The sequence below is a fragment of the Athene noctua genome, chromosome 5 (assembly GCF_965140245.1).
Source record: "Athene noctua chromosome 5, bAthNoc1.hap1.1, whole genome shotgun sequence".
Lineage (NCBI taxonomy): Eukaryota > Metazoa > Chordata > Aves > Strigiformes > Strigidae > Athene > Athene noctua.
Genome location: NC_134041.1, coordinates 22,578,864 through 22,594,536, shown reverse-complemented (window position 1 = coordinate 22,594,536; position 15,673 = coordinate 22,578,864). Strand labels below are relative to the sequence as shown.

Sequence of the window (15,673 nt, the reverse complement as noted above, 5' to 3'; positions counted from 1 at the left end):
GCTCTCTTTATAAGCTATCACCTTAGATTCCATTTAAAGTCACTAATTTGAAGGCACTCTATGCAAGAAAAATATCCTGTTTTAGAGTTTTAAAGAGACTGAGATCTCAGGAAGAAGAACCATTCTTTACCATCTGATGTGAAATTTGTCCCAGGTAATGTAAAACCTTCATATCTGTTAACATGCATTTTAAATACTTCTATCCCTGTTGTTTTACCACACAGGTTAGAATTTCATCATGGCCAAAGGAGAATCCAGGATCTTGGTTTAGTGAATTTAAGCGAGGCAAACTTGTAAGTTGTCACTGCAATGTAACAGTTATTCACAAATCAAGTACATGTTATCAGTGATCAACATATCCCAAGGAAATTCATAAATACTTAGATAATGAAAAGACTTTTCATCCCCAGCCTTTTTGCCCTAAATATCAGAGCATCTATATGGCCTCTTGCCACTGAACAGCAGAAGCCTCCTCTGTATTGTCCCACAATGATCCCAGTGGTCACCTGCACAGCTGATGGGGAGGATCTGGCTTCTGGCAGACCACACATCACCACTGAATCTTAGTAAAGCAGCTGGAGCATAGATCCCCTACCCCATTCTAGGTAACTGGAAATATACTGAGTATGCAAAGATGACACTGCAAGCTGATGTAACTTTATAATTAACTAAAAACAGATTCCCAAGGAGATTCTGCCCTTTATGGTAGGAGTAATTGTCTGTCTTTCCCATCAGAATGAAGCCAATATGTAGTTCTTCATCCTAAGTATATTGCTACAACATGAAAATCTATTTACTGAGTCATAGCTTTATTGAACTTTAAAACTCCATAAAATGTTATATGTTGGTTGACTTTTTTTAATTAAGGACAGTTATGTGGTTCTTTTGTCAATAATTTTGTTTTGCATTTTAACAAAGGAGATAGATAAATATTTATCTAACTTCATATATTCTCCAGCTTTCCTATCTGGATGTTGAAGGCAATTCCATTAACATGGTCCAAATGACATTCCTTAAACTACTGAGTGCCTCTGCCAGACAGAATTTCACTTACAACTGTCATCAGTCTGTAGCTTGGCATGATGCATCATCTGACAGCTATGACAGAGCGCTAAGGTTCTTAGGATCGAATGATGAAGAAATGTCTTATGACAACAATCCTTACATCAAAGCTCTTCATGATGGCTGTGCAGTAAGTAGAGGTTCAGAAAAGTCTTTACGAAACCAACCTGTCAGTTAAAGTAGAAATTAAGTGTTCTTTTTTTCACAGCTTTCTTCTGAGAAAAGCTTTCTAATCACTTTATTTTTAATGGACTGCCATTTAGTACATTTTTAACTACAGTACACTAGTCCCTTATTTAATTTTCATACATATACTGACAAATCCCCAAACTATAAGCCAAGCAACAGACATGGAACAAACCTGGAATGGATACAGGCTGTCAGCACCAATGTGCTGAAACTAGACTATCTGGTAGTATGAGCACAGTATAAGGGAAGAACACAAGCCAAAAAGCATAATTAGGTGAAGCAGCCCATCAGCAGAATGTATTTACACTCAGAATCAAGGCATGTGCAGACAGAACATTTAGTGAATACAGTAAAAACATATATGAACTAAGCCATATAGATATACCCAAACATAATGAAATAATTGCATAGTTTGATACGTGACTTTGTATTTCCTTTTCTCATTTTTTTCATAGTCAAAACCAGGTGAAGTTTGTGGACTGTACCTTTCAGAATCCTCTCTTAGCTCAGCTAAAATCCCTGGAGCTGTACAAACATGCATCAGCTCTCTGACCACCTATCTGGCAGGGTCTTTGTAGGCATAGCAACTGTTACCTCTTTTCAGAAACAGAATTGTTTGTACTGAACACTTTGAAAAAAAGACATCAAAGGAGCAAGTGACAGCTGAAGCTTCATTAATTATTTTGTGTTTTGATATGGGAGCATTTTGAAGGCAGTTCCTCAGAAGTCAGTGATAGAGAATCAGAGCCCTGAAAGTGCCAGGATACATACCTGGCTCTGAGACAGAGATGCAGCTCGGGTAGATGCAGAGTCTCCTCCCCTCAGTAATGAGATTCTAATACATAACTGCTTCATGTCAGCCTTTCTGTACACCCTTTATATTTATTTTGCTTTTGTTATCCAGAGCTCAAGAGAGAGCTGGAAGTGATTTAGGGTGTAACTCTGTCACTAAAATGAGAACACTCAGATCTACCAACTTGGATGCTCATCTAAAGTCCCAAGACCCTGGCATAGCTGAAAAGGGTCTCGACAAGATATAAGAGACCATCTGAATAAAGTGCAGTCCTGATAACTAACATGATGACTTGGCTGGATGATATTTAGAGGAGGTAGAGAGCCTTTGTTAGGAAGTAAGGGTTTGCTTTCAAACCTGGTTTCTAAGTGCATCAGTTGGCAGTCCTGACAGACTACTACTTTCTTTCATGTCCAAAAAGCTGCTGTAATATTTTGTGAGATTGTTACAGTCTTTCTTCTCAGAAGTGAATCTTTCTTCTATCTGTCAGAACTAATTAGTGTTTTTTTTCACAGAGAAGACATGCACTGCTATGAGAATAGTGTTATTATTTATTAAATAGTATAGATCTGAACTCAGAATCCTCTAAGAAACATTAAATGTCTTAGATAATTTTTCATTTATAGGCCTATTTTAGTAAGTCAAAAAACTATGGGCTGATCTCTTTCTAAAATCAAAAACATTCCATGTCACGTCATGTTAAATGACGCCATGTCATTTTAAAAATAAAATCCTAAGAAAACATAGAGTTTGTAATATCTGGTGCATGAGGGAGCAATAATTTACAAATTCTACACTTCAAAGATAACCTATGAAGATCTACAGCACATGCCTACTGCTCTGATATATAACTATGCTTGCTTTTTTTTTTTTTTCTTCTTTTTTAACAGTCAAGAAAGGGCTATGCAAAGACAGTGATTGAAATCAACACACCCAAAATAGACCAAGTGCCTATAGTTGATGTGATGATCAATGACTTTGGTGATCAGAACCAGAAGTTTGGATTTGAGGTTGGTCCTGTCTGCTTCCTTGGTTAAGCTTATGACAAAATCATATCAACTAAAATGTTGCACTTTGGTGCTACCAACCCACTTCATGCCACATGCAAGTTTTGAATAAGGATGGCATAGAAAATATGTCTTGCTGTGTATGTATGTCTTACTTAGAAAGTAATTGTTGCCCTTGTAGGGCCAGAATCACATGACTTAAACTTACTTTGCAAAGATGCTGTGGCACAGACAGACAACATAGGGCTCACTTTAGGAACACCCCCTTTGGATTCCTTTGGTGCTGTAAAAAAACAAACAACATGGTGCTCCTTCCATTACAACAAAGAGGTGTTAAGAAAGTGTTTAATAAACTGTAATTATTCTATGTACAGTACTATACTGTTATTTCTCTGTCCATTTCCAAAACTTGCATGTGTCTCTTAATTGCATCTGGCTCTTACTTTATAATTACAAAACTACACTGTCAATGCTGTGTATGTATTCTGAAAAAATAAAGCTGTAATTGCCAGTGAAGCAAATTCCATTTCTGATTAATAATAAAATCCCTTTGTATATATTGTTGTTGAAGAGCTTTGTTATTTGAAGTCGCCAACAAAACTTAAGGTGGCAAAACTGGACAATCTTGAGCAGTACACTCAAACAACTCTATTCTGCTGATATCACTCTCTGATGTTGAATTTCAATAAGGAAAGCACCTTCAAAGGTGCTGTGTTCCACGGTGCTATACCTCAGACTTTTTATTTTCTTTTCTAATTCCATAATTTCATAAGATATCTGTATATACCTAAAATAAACAAGTTTATATTTTTGGGTGGGGAAAATTTGTAAGAAAAAAAACCAACTTCTGTGTAAGAGATCTGTTAAAAATCTGTGTGAAATAAATTAGTCATATAGCTTTCCTTTTTTATTTTAAGCTCATCTGAATTTGTTTCCATTGTGCTTATTTGGTCTGCATAAATATTAAAACTGGATTCGAAACAGTTATTTATGTTTTTTTGCAGTGTTTACTTAGATTTTTATGTAAGCAATGATGGATGTTTGCTTCCTGAACAGGATACTAAAAGTTCCACAGAATGGTCCTATACAATATTTGCCCATCCCATTAATATGAATTATTTTTTCCTGTTATTTCACCTGAAGGCCAGGGATGCAATATGTCTAGGTCATGTGATTCTACATAGTTGCTAAGCAACATACGAGGGGACTACTTCCTACAGAGCTGTCTTTGACCCAAACTGTTACAATTTGCTATTCAAATCTCACCAAAAAAATGTTGGTTTGGCCTTCCCTCTGAACATTTTATTGAGGTAGTTGGAAGTAGAAATTACATTTTAGCTTTACAACAAAAATCCTTTTGTAATTATTTTTCATAATATATGTAAGACTTGAAAAGAAATGTTTGTTTCTATTTCTTATAAATTGTTAAATTAAATAGTACTAGTTTCTGCTGGCTCATTTCCAACTGGTATTTTCTTATGCACGTTTATACATGTAAAAGTGAGAGTCAAAAGTCAACTTCTTGCTGTTCATATTTTCTTTTATTTTTGAACCAAAGTTTGTAACTGTCACCTCAAAGAGGAAAATACAAATTTTATTAATAAAATCAAGTCTTGTCTACCTGGGTTAGTAATTTTCTTTTTTCAATGTCCAAAACTCACCCACTGTCATTACTGTAACCACTCTGCTTCCAGAACATCCACACTCAAAAAAAAGTCATCTTACTACATGTCCTGGCAAGCACTGGGACCAGCAGGGGGAAAAGAAGTGTTAATAGAAAAGGTGCTGATCTGGCCACTGGTAGTATGCAGCAAGGCTGATAATTACACATTTCATTTTTATGGATTTGTAGCTGCAGCAGTCCACGTGATACTGTCAAACACAAGATAAGAACCTGACATTCTTTCCTCAGCCACTGTCTTACAGCATTGTACCTTGTACCTTCACAATCTTGTGCTTATCCCTGTAGGATCCCATAAGGTAGGCAAATGACCCTATTTATTGATGGGAAATGGGAAAGAACCAATAAAACAAGACCTAGAAACTACTGTAACACAAAATTTCCAATACCTTGTTTTAGATAGTGGAACCAAAACTGGTGATGGGTCCAAGCTAGAGACATGATGTGTCACCTGGGGTCTCCTGCAAAATATTTTTTTAAGCTGCTAACTGTTCTTTATGAACTCTGGTCCTGTCCACAAAAGCTGTGAAAGCAGCTCCAGGAAGTTTGGCAGAGAAGCAGTTACATTTTGCTGTTGAAGTGAGCTATTAGGTTAGGTGCTGAGTTGTTCAGCCCTATGTTAAAAAACCACCACTTTAGGTCAAGTGCTTTAGGGTGATTTGGGTAAAAAAAATAATGATAGTTGTGATTTGGCAGAATCAGGATTAGACTGTAGCAGAATGGTGTTTCTAAGACTGCAATGACGACTGCAAGAAGACAAACAAGCCCAGATCTTTTCCAGAATTAATCAGAGTACCTTGCCAAGGTTCATGTTGACAACATCCCAAGGGAGGAAATGAACTTGAGTCTTCTACACCTCTCAGGCAAGGACTCATCAGGTTTGTTCTTTAGTCCTTCTTAAGGCCTTACTCAGGTACCTTCCTTACAATTTATCCTTGTCATGAAAACATCTCACCACCACTCATTATTCTAACTCCTCTTTGTCCATTCTCTGTTTCAATATGCTGTTCTTGTTCTCTCCAAGTTTCTGATTAAAGGAGGAAAATGCCATTATATAGCCTTGCCCTCAAGAAAAATTATGCTATTTTTCCCTGAAAAAAACCCACTCTTACGAACAGAAATAAATTCCACATCAAAACTCACACTTCAGTCTTTCTATGAAATAAACTTCAGAGTCTGTAGTCAAATCCTACAAGCCATAAAACCACAAAGCCTCAGCTTCATCATATGCCATTATAAAAAAATACCCACTCCAAAACTGTGGAAGCTAAATTCCTTAACCAAGCCTATGAGAAAACAAAGATCAATATTCTTCACACCACAAATTAAAAACCTTTGTAGTCACCCAAAAAAAAAAGAAATCTGTATGACATCCGTATTTTACCTCTAGAAACTGGAAAAACAACAGAACTTGGATGTTCTGTGATCTTGAAGTTTCACCCCACCTACCTCAGAGCAGACTGCACAGTTTTTCTTGAATGTTTGCTCCGAGCCTCTCAGAACAGAACAAGCTGTTCTGGAAATGGTATATGGCTTCTTCACTGCAAATACAGATGTTGCTGTCATGTTGCTGTCATGTTGCATGGAACTGGAGTAAGCAAGCACACAAGCTAACAACTATCACACATCGAGACAATGTTTTTTTTTAGAGTAACATGGATGTACGCTAGATGTCAAGCTATGACTGTAGAGGTAGATCACAAACTGTCCTGTGCATAGGTGTAGAGTTTCTTCTCCACCCCTCCCTCCCCTCTCCCCTTTCCTCTTTCTAATCCAGGATAGGGCAATATCAACTCATCATGACTGGCACATCTCTTGGAAAATTTCATAAAATGTAATGAAGATATTTTTGTCAGTCTAAGAGTGCAGTCATTATGACTAATATCAACAGTCACCTTGTGACACAAAAAGCTACCATCTGTTTCAAAAAATAAGCACAGTTATTTGCTTAAGATTATTCCCCTTGGGAACAGCTTTGTTAATTTTAAAATGAAGCTTCACATGCTAATGACTGGTAGGAGATGCCTTAATAGCAATTGATTTTCTATTACAATCACACTCATTTTTCTGTGAATGAACACACACACCAAAAATAACTTGAAAATGACAAAGACGGGATATTAAATTTCATGTCTATTATATTTACCTGGAAAAGCATCTTTGTGTTCCTTTTCTAGACACATATCAGAGGCTCATTGTTAATTCAGTAAAAAAACAATGCCAAGATTATTGCAAAAGGGTAGAGTACTATAAAGCTATTTATTCATTTTGTTTTCGATAAGGACATCAAAGATTATGACAGTGAGGAAAGTTGCAAGCATACAGCTATTCAGACATGCTGCTTTAGCCAAAACTGGGCTTTTTTTTAATTTCATCTATGTGAATGAAGGCTATGTTCTAATGGGAGAGGATGGAGTCAAAGCCTACAATGCTACCATGCACGTTTTGTCTAGGTTCTCTTAGGAGCTTTGCCAGACCTTGACTTTGTTTCCAGTTTTGCAAGGGTAGAGAAGTGATCTCTGTCAAAACACATCTAACTTCAGCAAGACAGACAGGAGTTGTTAAGAATTCAGCAGCAGGAATGGGATCTAAGTGTCTTCGCTGCTCCCTGGTATGATCTGAGAAATTATTTTTTTAACATCAAAAAGACATTGTAGCTAAATCTTGCTGAGCATAAGAAAACTCCAGCTTGCACAGTGATTAAAATGCTGATGAAAATCAAAATTCAGTCCATCCAATATGCTCCCATTACATTATACACTACTAAAACATAATTTATATAAACAGGAGATGATCAAGGGCCCAGCCAGTGGGTTATGATAAAGTCCACAAGTAAGAAGTCAATGCATCTGTCTTCCCTTTTTTGACGGTGCCAGTTCTGTTCAAGTCCAGAGTTTACTCTCCAGGAAAAACCTTGAGCCTGTTATCTTATTTCCTTTCATCATCATTTAATAATTTGCATTTTGGTGGATGATGCTGACTATTTGATTGCCTTTCAATGTCTACTATACATTTCATGAGCTATTACAATCTAATAGTAGCAGTAGTTTTCAATTTCCTGATTGTCAGCCATTCAACACCCAAGTGACTAACATTACCACTTTTTCTCATACTCAGCTGGTATTTTCAGAGCAACATAAGGCTCAACAAGGATAATCAGTCAACCTCCATGATTTTAAAGCAAAAACCATCTGCCACAAACAGCATCAATAAGTCCTCAACAGATAACAAGAAAACGGGAAATTAATCACTTTCCAAACAACACAGTAAGGAGAATAGCTGATGGAACATCTATCGTTTCTTCTTCTGTGTACATTAAAGATCAGATGTAAGTAGCTGTCAGAGTTCTTTAACAGCTTGCAAAGTCATCTTCTAATTTTGCACTCTGGCCTTCACTTTATGCCTTAAATGGTGGTCAGTAAAATTTTTTGCAATAAGAAAACCAAATTAATTCTTCTCTAGCCCCAGAAGTTCTCTAAACTGGAACTTCCGTTGTGTTTTCACTGTAGTAAGGATGTAATGGGTAATTAAAGAACTTTCTGAGTCCACAGGGCTGCGACAACAAGGTTGTCCAGAGTCCTAAGGTCATCCTAATGACCAGGAATGAACACAGATTCCTCATTCAGTTCCCATCTCACCCTGAAACATCTCGTAGCCAGAGATCTTGAAAATGGCCACAGCACACCATGTGCTGCAGCAACATAAGGCCCATAGAGTGGTGTGGCCTGCAGAGGCCCAGCCTGCAAGCTCTGTAGTTCCCTAGCACAAGTAAGAAGTATAAAACCTGAGTTTTTCAGTGGAAAATATTAACTGTTGAAATTGTGAACTGGATTCAGGATGTGACTAACAAATAACAACATTCCAATAAAATTAGTGTTCCTGAAACGGAGATTTGTTCTTTCTCAGTTTACTTGGAATCTTACACAGAAAGCCCACTGAAGTCAGCTAGGGTATTATCACCGACTGAATGACTTCTAGAACAGTCACTGTTCATCACAGCATGTAAAGTATGTTAAGTGAATGAGAAGTGGCAAGATTTAGAATTAAGTTATTTTTATTGACATAAAAGCCTATTTCTGTCAAATATTAACAAAAAAAAAAAAAAAGAGGTAAGGTTTTATATTCTGTTCATACAGTCTCTTGAGCCTATGCCTTTTTTTATCAGAATATCATCTCAATGGCAGCTCAGGTGAGAAAGTAGCTCTGCTTTGTGATCCTGTTGCCCAAATTGGCTCACAAGATAACACAACACAATGTGAAGGCTCAGGCTCTGGAGAGTGCATAAATATATAATCTTCATAACATTCACAATTCGGTAACTTTCTGATTTGGATGTGTAAGGATGACTTATCCCTTTGTTATTCCTCAGAAGGATTTTAGAAATATCCACTTTGCTCTAGGCCTGCAGACTTGCTCAATGCAGATACTAAGATCAAAGCTGTTTACTGCCAGAGAGGGCCAAAAATGGAATTTTAATTTGTAAAAAAATTTTCACAGCACTCCCATTTCTGAGCAGAAGAAAGTATATTTCACCTGCCCACCTCTCCCCTTTTTTTTTTAATTGTGATGTTTCTATTTGAAACTCTAATTTGTTTTCTTCAAGCTGACTGAAAATACTTGACTGGTAGGAGGAAGGCCACTGGTATCCACATTGAGATTGTTTCCCCGTGTACTGGGGGACAGGAGCTACATCAAATACTGACAGTTGAATAAAGGCATCTGTATAAAAGAAAGGCAAAATAAAGCCAAGCAGAAATACTTCTCGGTGTACACAAAAGAAATCATAAAACTGTAAGGGAAAAAAGGAAATAAGAAAGCAGCGGGGCAATGTGTGGTAAAAGGACAACGGGAGTAAAATGTGGTCCCTTCCCCTCCCTTCCCTCCCAATTTAGGGCAGGAGGGTGAGCAACCTTTATGGCCCAGTCTGGGAGCATCCCATGTGATTGATAGTGTACAGCAGCTGTCAAGGTTTGTTTCTCTGTCATTGCAAAGTGGAGGTGTACACCAGTCCCCTAGTTAGGAGGCAGCAGCAAAACTGGTTTATAAAGAACTAATCTAAATAGAGTAGCAAAGACTGCTGGCCCCTGTGGGAAACATGGTGCTACTAATACTGGCTGCAGTCACTTAGCTGTCCCTTCCTCTCCCTCCCCTCCCTTCCAAATCGTACCTCAGTCTTAAACAGACATTCCTGAAGTTACTTCCTCTTCAGGAGCTCTAGTCTCATGGTTCAGCCACATTTTATTGTGGCACTGAAAAGTACAGGACCTCTGAAAGGGGGATGAGAAGCTTAACTTTTAAAGTCAGGTACTTGAAGGCAAGAGAAAGGACGATGCGGGAGGGTGAGAAGGCTGGGAAACCAATACACAAATCAGTCACACCAACATGCTGCTAGACTCACATAAGGCCTGTCTGGGCCATCCAGAGATCCAGATTAGGAATAGGCAATGGCAAGGGCTGCTCAGTTTCTGTGTCCTTTTTCTTCCACAGAGAAGCATATGGGTCAGGCAGCACTACAATCCTCCCGAGGACTGTCTCTGCAACATAAGTCAAATGAAAACAATAGGGAGATCAGTTCATATTGATGACCTCAAGAAACCTCCCTCTGCATATTAAAGTTGGTCTATTTCATTTTCTAAACACATTAACCTCAAAACAAAGGCACAGTATCTTGAGGAACCACATTTAAACTAGTGTCACATCTTTCCATGACAATTTTGCTGGAGAAAACAATCAACTAAAAAAGGGACAGGACGCGTGAACTGATGATAGCTGAAAAATTTCCTGATTAAATGATTCTTGACTATTTCAAGACATTATGCAGTTTTGCATGTGTGCATTCATTTCTCATGTTTTGCATAATCTTTCTGATGACTGTGTACGCAAGTGTACCATGTAGAAACAGCAGCTAGCCAGTGTGATTACTCATTAAATTTAATGAGTAGGTTAGAATTATCTACTATAAAACTAAGACGAAAGCGAAATCACAGATTTAAAAGCCAACTAAGGGCTGAAACATATGCAAGCACACTTAGTTAATACCCTCTTAATATGCACAACAATAAATACTTCATATAGATATACAGCAAAGTGGGATCCACATTACCCAGGTGGAACTCAGCTGTGACGGTGTATATAATGACACATTTAACTCTAATGAGAAGCCTAAATCAGAGGAAGTAAACGCACCAAAAAACTTCAGGGCACTCTTGCAACACTGGAGTATTTTCATGTCATAGGTAGCGACAGCCAGACAGCAGTTTATATTTGACGTTTGAAAACAGTGAAAGAATATAGAGATTGATACACACTTTCAAATCTCTGTAAATTAATGTGGGCTAACTCCCACACACGGAAGATGGGGAGGTAACAAGGCAAAAAACAGAAAAGGGTAAAGCCCCAGGCCTGCAAATACTAAATACATGACAAGAGAGGATTTACAAAGAGAAAGATGACCAAGTACAGTTGAGGAAATATTCAGACTAAGCCTTCTTTTAACAGTATCTGGGTAGTTTTTCCGAGCAAAACTTTCCACCTCTGCCTTGGAGGGAGTTTGCATTGAACTGGCAGAAAGCGCTCGTTGTGGGGCAACTACCCGCTGCCCTGGCTCGGGCCCGACGGGCGGGGAGAGGCAGGGCCGAGGCCGCCCACCCGGGCTGGCCCGCAGCCCCCGGGGGCGCGCAGAGCCCGCCGCTGAGCACGCAGCAAGCGCGGAACGACAGCGCTGCCACGCCCGCTGAATACTCCGCGGGTGGAGAACACCCCGCGCAGCCACCGCCCGCCACCCGGACGCCGCAGGCGGGCCAGGGCAGCGCCGCTACCGGGCGCCCCCGCCCCCGCAGCGCTCCCCAGCGGCCTGCGCGGCGCTGAGGCCTGCGCGGCGCTGAGGCCTCTCCCGCCGCTCCGGGGGAGGGGGCTGAGCCTAGCTCAGGGGCGACGGCTTTAAAGCTTGTAAGGTAACTTCAGCGTCTGCGCATCTATGTAAAAGATGGACCTCCACTTCTCTCTAGCCAAAAAATCCTGCCATTTTTTGTTAGTTTTTTTCTCCCCTCATTTCACCTAAAAACATCCAACCAAAAAAAGTACCGGTCACAGAGACACAGATTTTTATGTCTCTGTATGTGCAAGAGGTGGATTCAAGTTTAGTTACTGCCTCTGCAGAGGCATAAGTAAGGTAAAAAAAAAAAAAAAAACCAAAACCACAAAATACGAACCTTACCTTCTCCTTCAGACACATGAACCCATTGCATGTCCTGTGACTCCCTGTCAGCAGTGTACAGAGGTCGGTGCTACCTCCCTCTCACCTGACTTTTCTCCTGCAGTACCATGCAAACGTTTCCCATGAGTTAGCACCCATTTGAGGATTATTCTCTGAAGAGCTGGATGTATGCAACCTAAGGTGAGAAACCTTTTTAATGAGTAAAGGAAGGAAAAGCTTACTTAATTTCTTTACCTAGGTGTTTCTGCAGTAGAAGGGCTGCAAAATTCTACAAAACCTGTGTAAGCTGTGGGACTTGTGACAGCTGGTATGCAGCAAACACTAAGAATATTTAAACAACTCCATAAACTAAGGATATGTGGCATTAGTTTTGAAACACTGTTTAAAGAGTTTTCACACTAAAACTCTTCAATTGAGACAAACCATATTAAGTAGCTTTGTGGTGGATGCGGTAGCTCATCTTTCATGTAATCTCTTCCTCTGAAAGCTTTGATTGAAAACTAAGTCATGTTCAGGGTTTTGTGGTTGAGCCTTGGAGCTTCCTTCAGTAACTCATTCCTGAATTAATTGCTGTTGGAGCTCATCACCCATAATAATATTTCCAGAATCTTTCCCCTATTATCTTCATCTGTCAGGTTAAATTTATCTTTTTGACATGACACGCATTAAACAGTGTAAAAGAGAAGTACAAGCTTCATTACTCAAAGGGGAGAAGCAGCACACAGTGCTGTTAATGTCCATAGGTCTGCTTTTGCACTTGCTGAAATATTAATGACATTTCACCTCAACTTTTGAAGATAGACAGTTGAAAATAAGGAATCCTCTTGTCTACAGTCCATCAGCTTTAAGGACCATGCCAAGGATTGTTCTACATTCACCGTTTTGTTTCTATGGAACACATACAACAAAGTAAGAGACCTGCACCAGTCCTACACATAGACAGGCAGCAAATTAACAGTTGTGGTCTAGCCTGGGGTCTCTTCCCCCAGTTCTCCTTAGCTGTGAAATATTTTAGGCTGAGGGTATCCTAGGGAAGCAAATAGAATGATAATTCTTACTCAAAGTATTCAGCTGCCAGACAGGCAGGTGGGGATTGTAAGTTAAAACACTCCTGAGCAGGAGTAAACTCCAGACCATGGTAATTCTTAAATTAACACAGTTGTAAACTGTGCATTCTCCCTTATTACCACTGTTCCTATCTGGATTTTAAAAAAAAAAAAAAAAGTCTTACCCTTAACGAGCTAGGATCCAGTTATGCAGGAGATGCAAGGACACATTTCAAACACCTAGGGATGAGAGAAAGGTTAAAATATTTTTAAGCTGCATCCCTCCTGAAAATAAATGCAAATTCTCTGTCTATTAGGTGCTTTCAGAGCATCTGAGACAAATATACAAAAAGAAAAAAAAGAAAAAAAGAAAAAAACTTTAATTTTCTCTGTATGCTTTTCTGAAAACACTATTGAATTGAAAAACATTTCTTGTGCAGTAAATATAAACCTTGATGTGTCTTATATGTCTCTAAAAGTTTGAATGCAAATCAAAGAAAGTGTTTCAGTAGTCCTGCACATGGCTGCAATACATTTCATTTTTCAACTTCTTAAAAGCTTTTAGATGATGTTTGGAAAAAATATCCCTTCAGTCAATAACTCATCATAAACATATGCCAGTATAAAACATACAGAAGGTATTTTAAAGAAGTGACTCACATAAATATAAGTTCTTACAATGATAAAAATACATTCACTCTTCACTGTGGTAATATCAACTACTTATAAAGACTTTTGGTCTAATTTCACATCATTTCCATGTTTTCTGATGGTATCAAACTAAGACTGCAGAGGGCTACTGAATGCTGATACCAAGGTAAGCGAATCAGAGCCATTCTGCTTTTCTGACTGCTGTTATAGTAATGTGTGATCAGTACCTTGACAGATGCCAAGAAGAATAATTTTGCTGATTGACTTTTCTTCAAACCTAAGACTGTGGGCAATCAAAGAAAATATGAACATCTGGCTGAGCTTTTGATTGCCATCTCACTGATATAGTGCACCCAAATAAGCAACAATTAGTCAGTACAGCTCGTGTCAAAAGACCCATCAAGTTAATTCAAATTAAGTCAGGATAAATTGAATCCAATTGGCATTCATGCATATCTGTATGCATAGTTTAAATAAACTGCTTCTGCACTACATTAGCCTTTATTTACAAGGAAAACACAAGCAAAGTTTTGTGTTTTAAGTAAATATTTTCAAAAGCTTTTTTACTCTTAAAGCCAAACTTTTGGGAACCTCTGTGTCCTTCAGAAGCACATTTCCAGACTCATAAAGCTAAAACTTTGTTGGCTTTCTCAAGTTCATATTTCTCACTTGCTAATAAATTTTGCAGTTTTGGAGAAGTTATGAATAAGCATTTAGTCAGTAACAATTATAGTAATACTTGACTGATATCTAAATGATGGTCAAGATAACTACCAGACTGCAGTAAGAAAGGAAAGTCCTAAAACGGAAGACTAACTTCCTCATATTTTCACTTGATTCTGAGTGTAGAACCCTGGGAATATGTTTGGGGTTTTTTCCAAAACATTAGGATTCTTGTTTGGATTCTATTTATTGCTACAGTAATTTAGGTTGTATGAGTACCTGAGATTAAAAATAATCAAAGGCAAAGACAAAACAAGTTCTGTGTTTGATTTTTCAAACCAAGAAATTTACTAAAAAAAAAGTCAATTTGATTTTTTCAATTCTAGCTCCGTGCAGTATACATTTTAGTCTTTTCTTAGCAGATATAGATACCACTGTTTCCAAGTTAACCTTTTAAAATTTTATTTGTAGCTTGGGGGTGGAAATCTGTTCTTGCTAGCAAAATAGTGTCAGACTCTCTGGCTGAGCTGCTATCATTGTTCAACTAACTAGAAGTGAAATTTACTGTAATCTCACCTAAATGTCAGTTAGCTAAATCTGACCTGATTCTAAAATCCTATTACAGAATCCCAGAGTTGTTCTGCAATATGTTCAGATGTGTTCATTTTAAGCCTAATGAAAACAATGTTTCTCACACTACATGATGAGAAAGGGTCACACACACAGCCCCAGCTGCAGCATTGCTTGTGGAGTGGGTACCTCACTCTGCCTGTGGCCCTAAGTTCCCCATGTTATCAGAGACAGGGAGCTTCAGAACTTTGAAATGCAGACACAACAGAAGAAGGGCCATGTCAGAGGAGAAGGTTGGGTGAGTCAGTCCATGAGCATGGGACCTGACATGCTCCATTATCAGCTGCCACGGGTGCAATGAGTGTGGCCAAGCAGCAGTTACATTCTTTTGTCTGAGACTCGACTTTGTTTTGGAGGCAAGAAATAGGTTTCTGCTATTCATTAACTCCTGTGAATATTAGGAATCCAACACCCTTGAGAACAATCAGATCAATTAATTAGAAAACTGTTACTGTGCTGCCTTCATAAATCAGTGATTAGCTTGTGTTCCATAACTTCAAACAGGCTTTTAGCAGCTGTTTCCTTGAAGTTCTTCCCTTTAAAATATTAACCCTCTTGCACACATCTTCTGATTCAGAGGTTAAGAGTTCTTCTACTAGTGTTACCTTTAAAAATATATTTGATGAAAAATCCCTTAGATAGTCTAATGATATGGTCCAGCTGCTGTCAGGTACACAGGCCCTTCACAAATGCTACTCAAAAATCAATACCAATCCTTCAATGCCTGAAAGGATG

The 15,673-nt window shown here is 38.5% G+C and overlaps 1 protein-coding gene across 5 annotated transcripts in view; it reads left to right on the top strand.

Annotated features, from left to right (window-relative positions):
• Positions 1 to 4,653, top strand: part of COL11A1 (collagen type XI alpha 1 chain) — a 169,484-nt gene extending 164,831 nt beyond the window's left edge. For all 5 annotated transcript variants that reach the window (XM_074906694.1, XM_074906695.1, XM_074906693.1 and 2 more), the window contains 3 exons: positions 225 to 293; positions 959 to 1,192; positions 2,935 to 4,653. In XM_074906694.1, the coding sequence (XP_074762795.1) occupies positions 225 to 293; positions 959 to 1,192; positions 2,935 to 3,081 (450 nt within the window). In that variant the 3' untranslated portion in view covers positions 3,082 to 4,653. The remainder of the gene's footprint in view (positions 1 to 224; positions 294 to 958; positions 1,193 to 2,934) is intronic.
• The last annotated feature ends 11,020 nt before the right edge of the window (positions 4,654 to 15,673 follow it).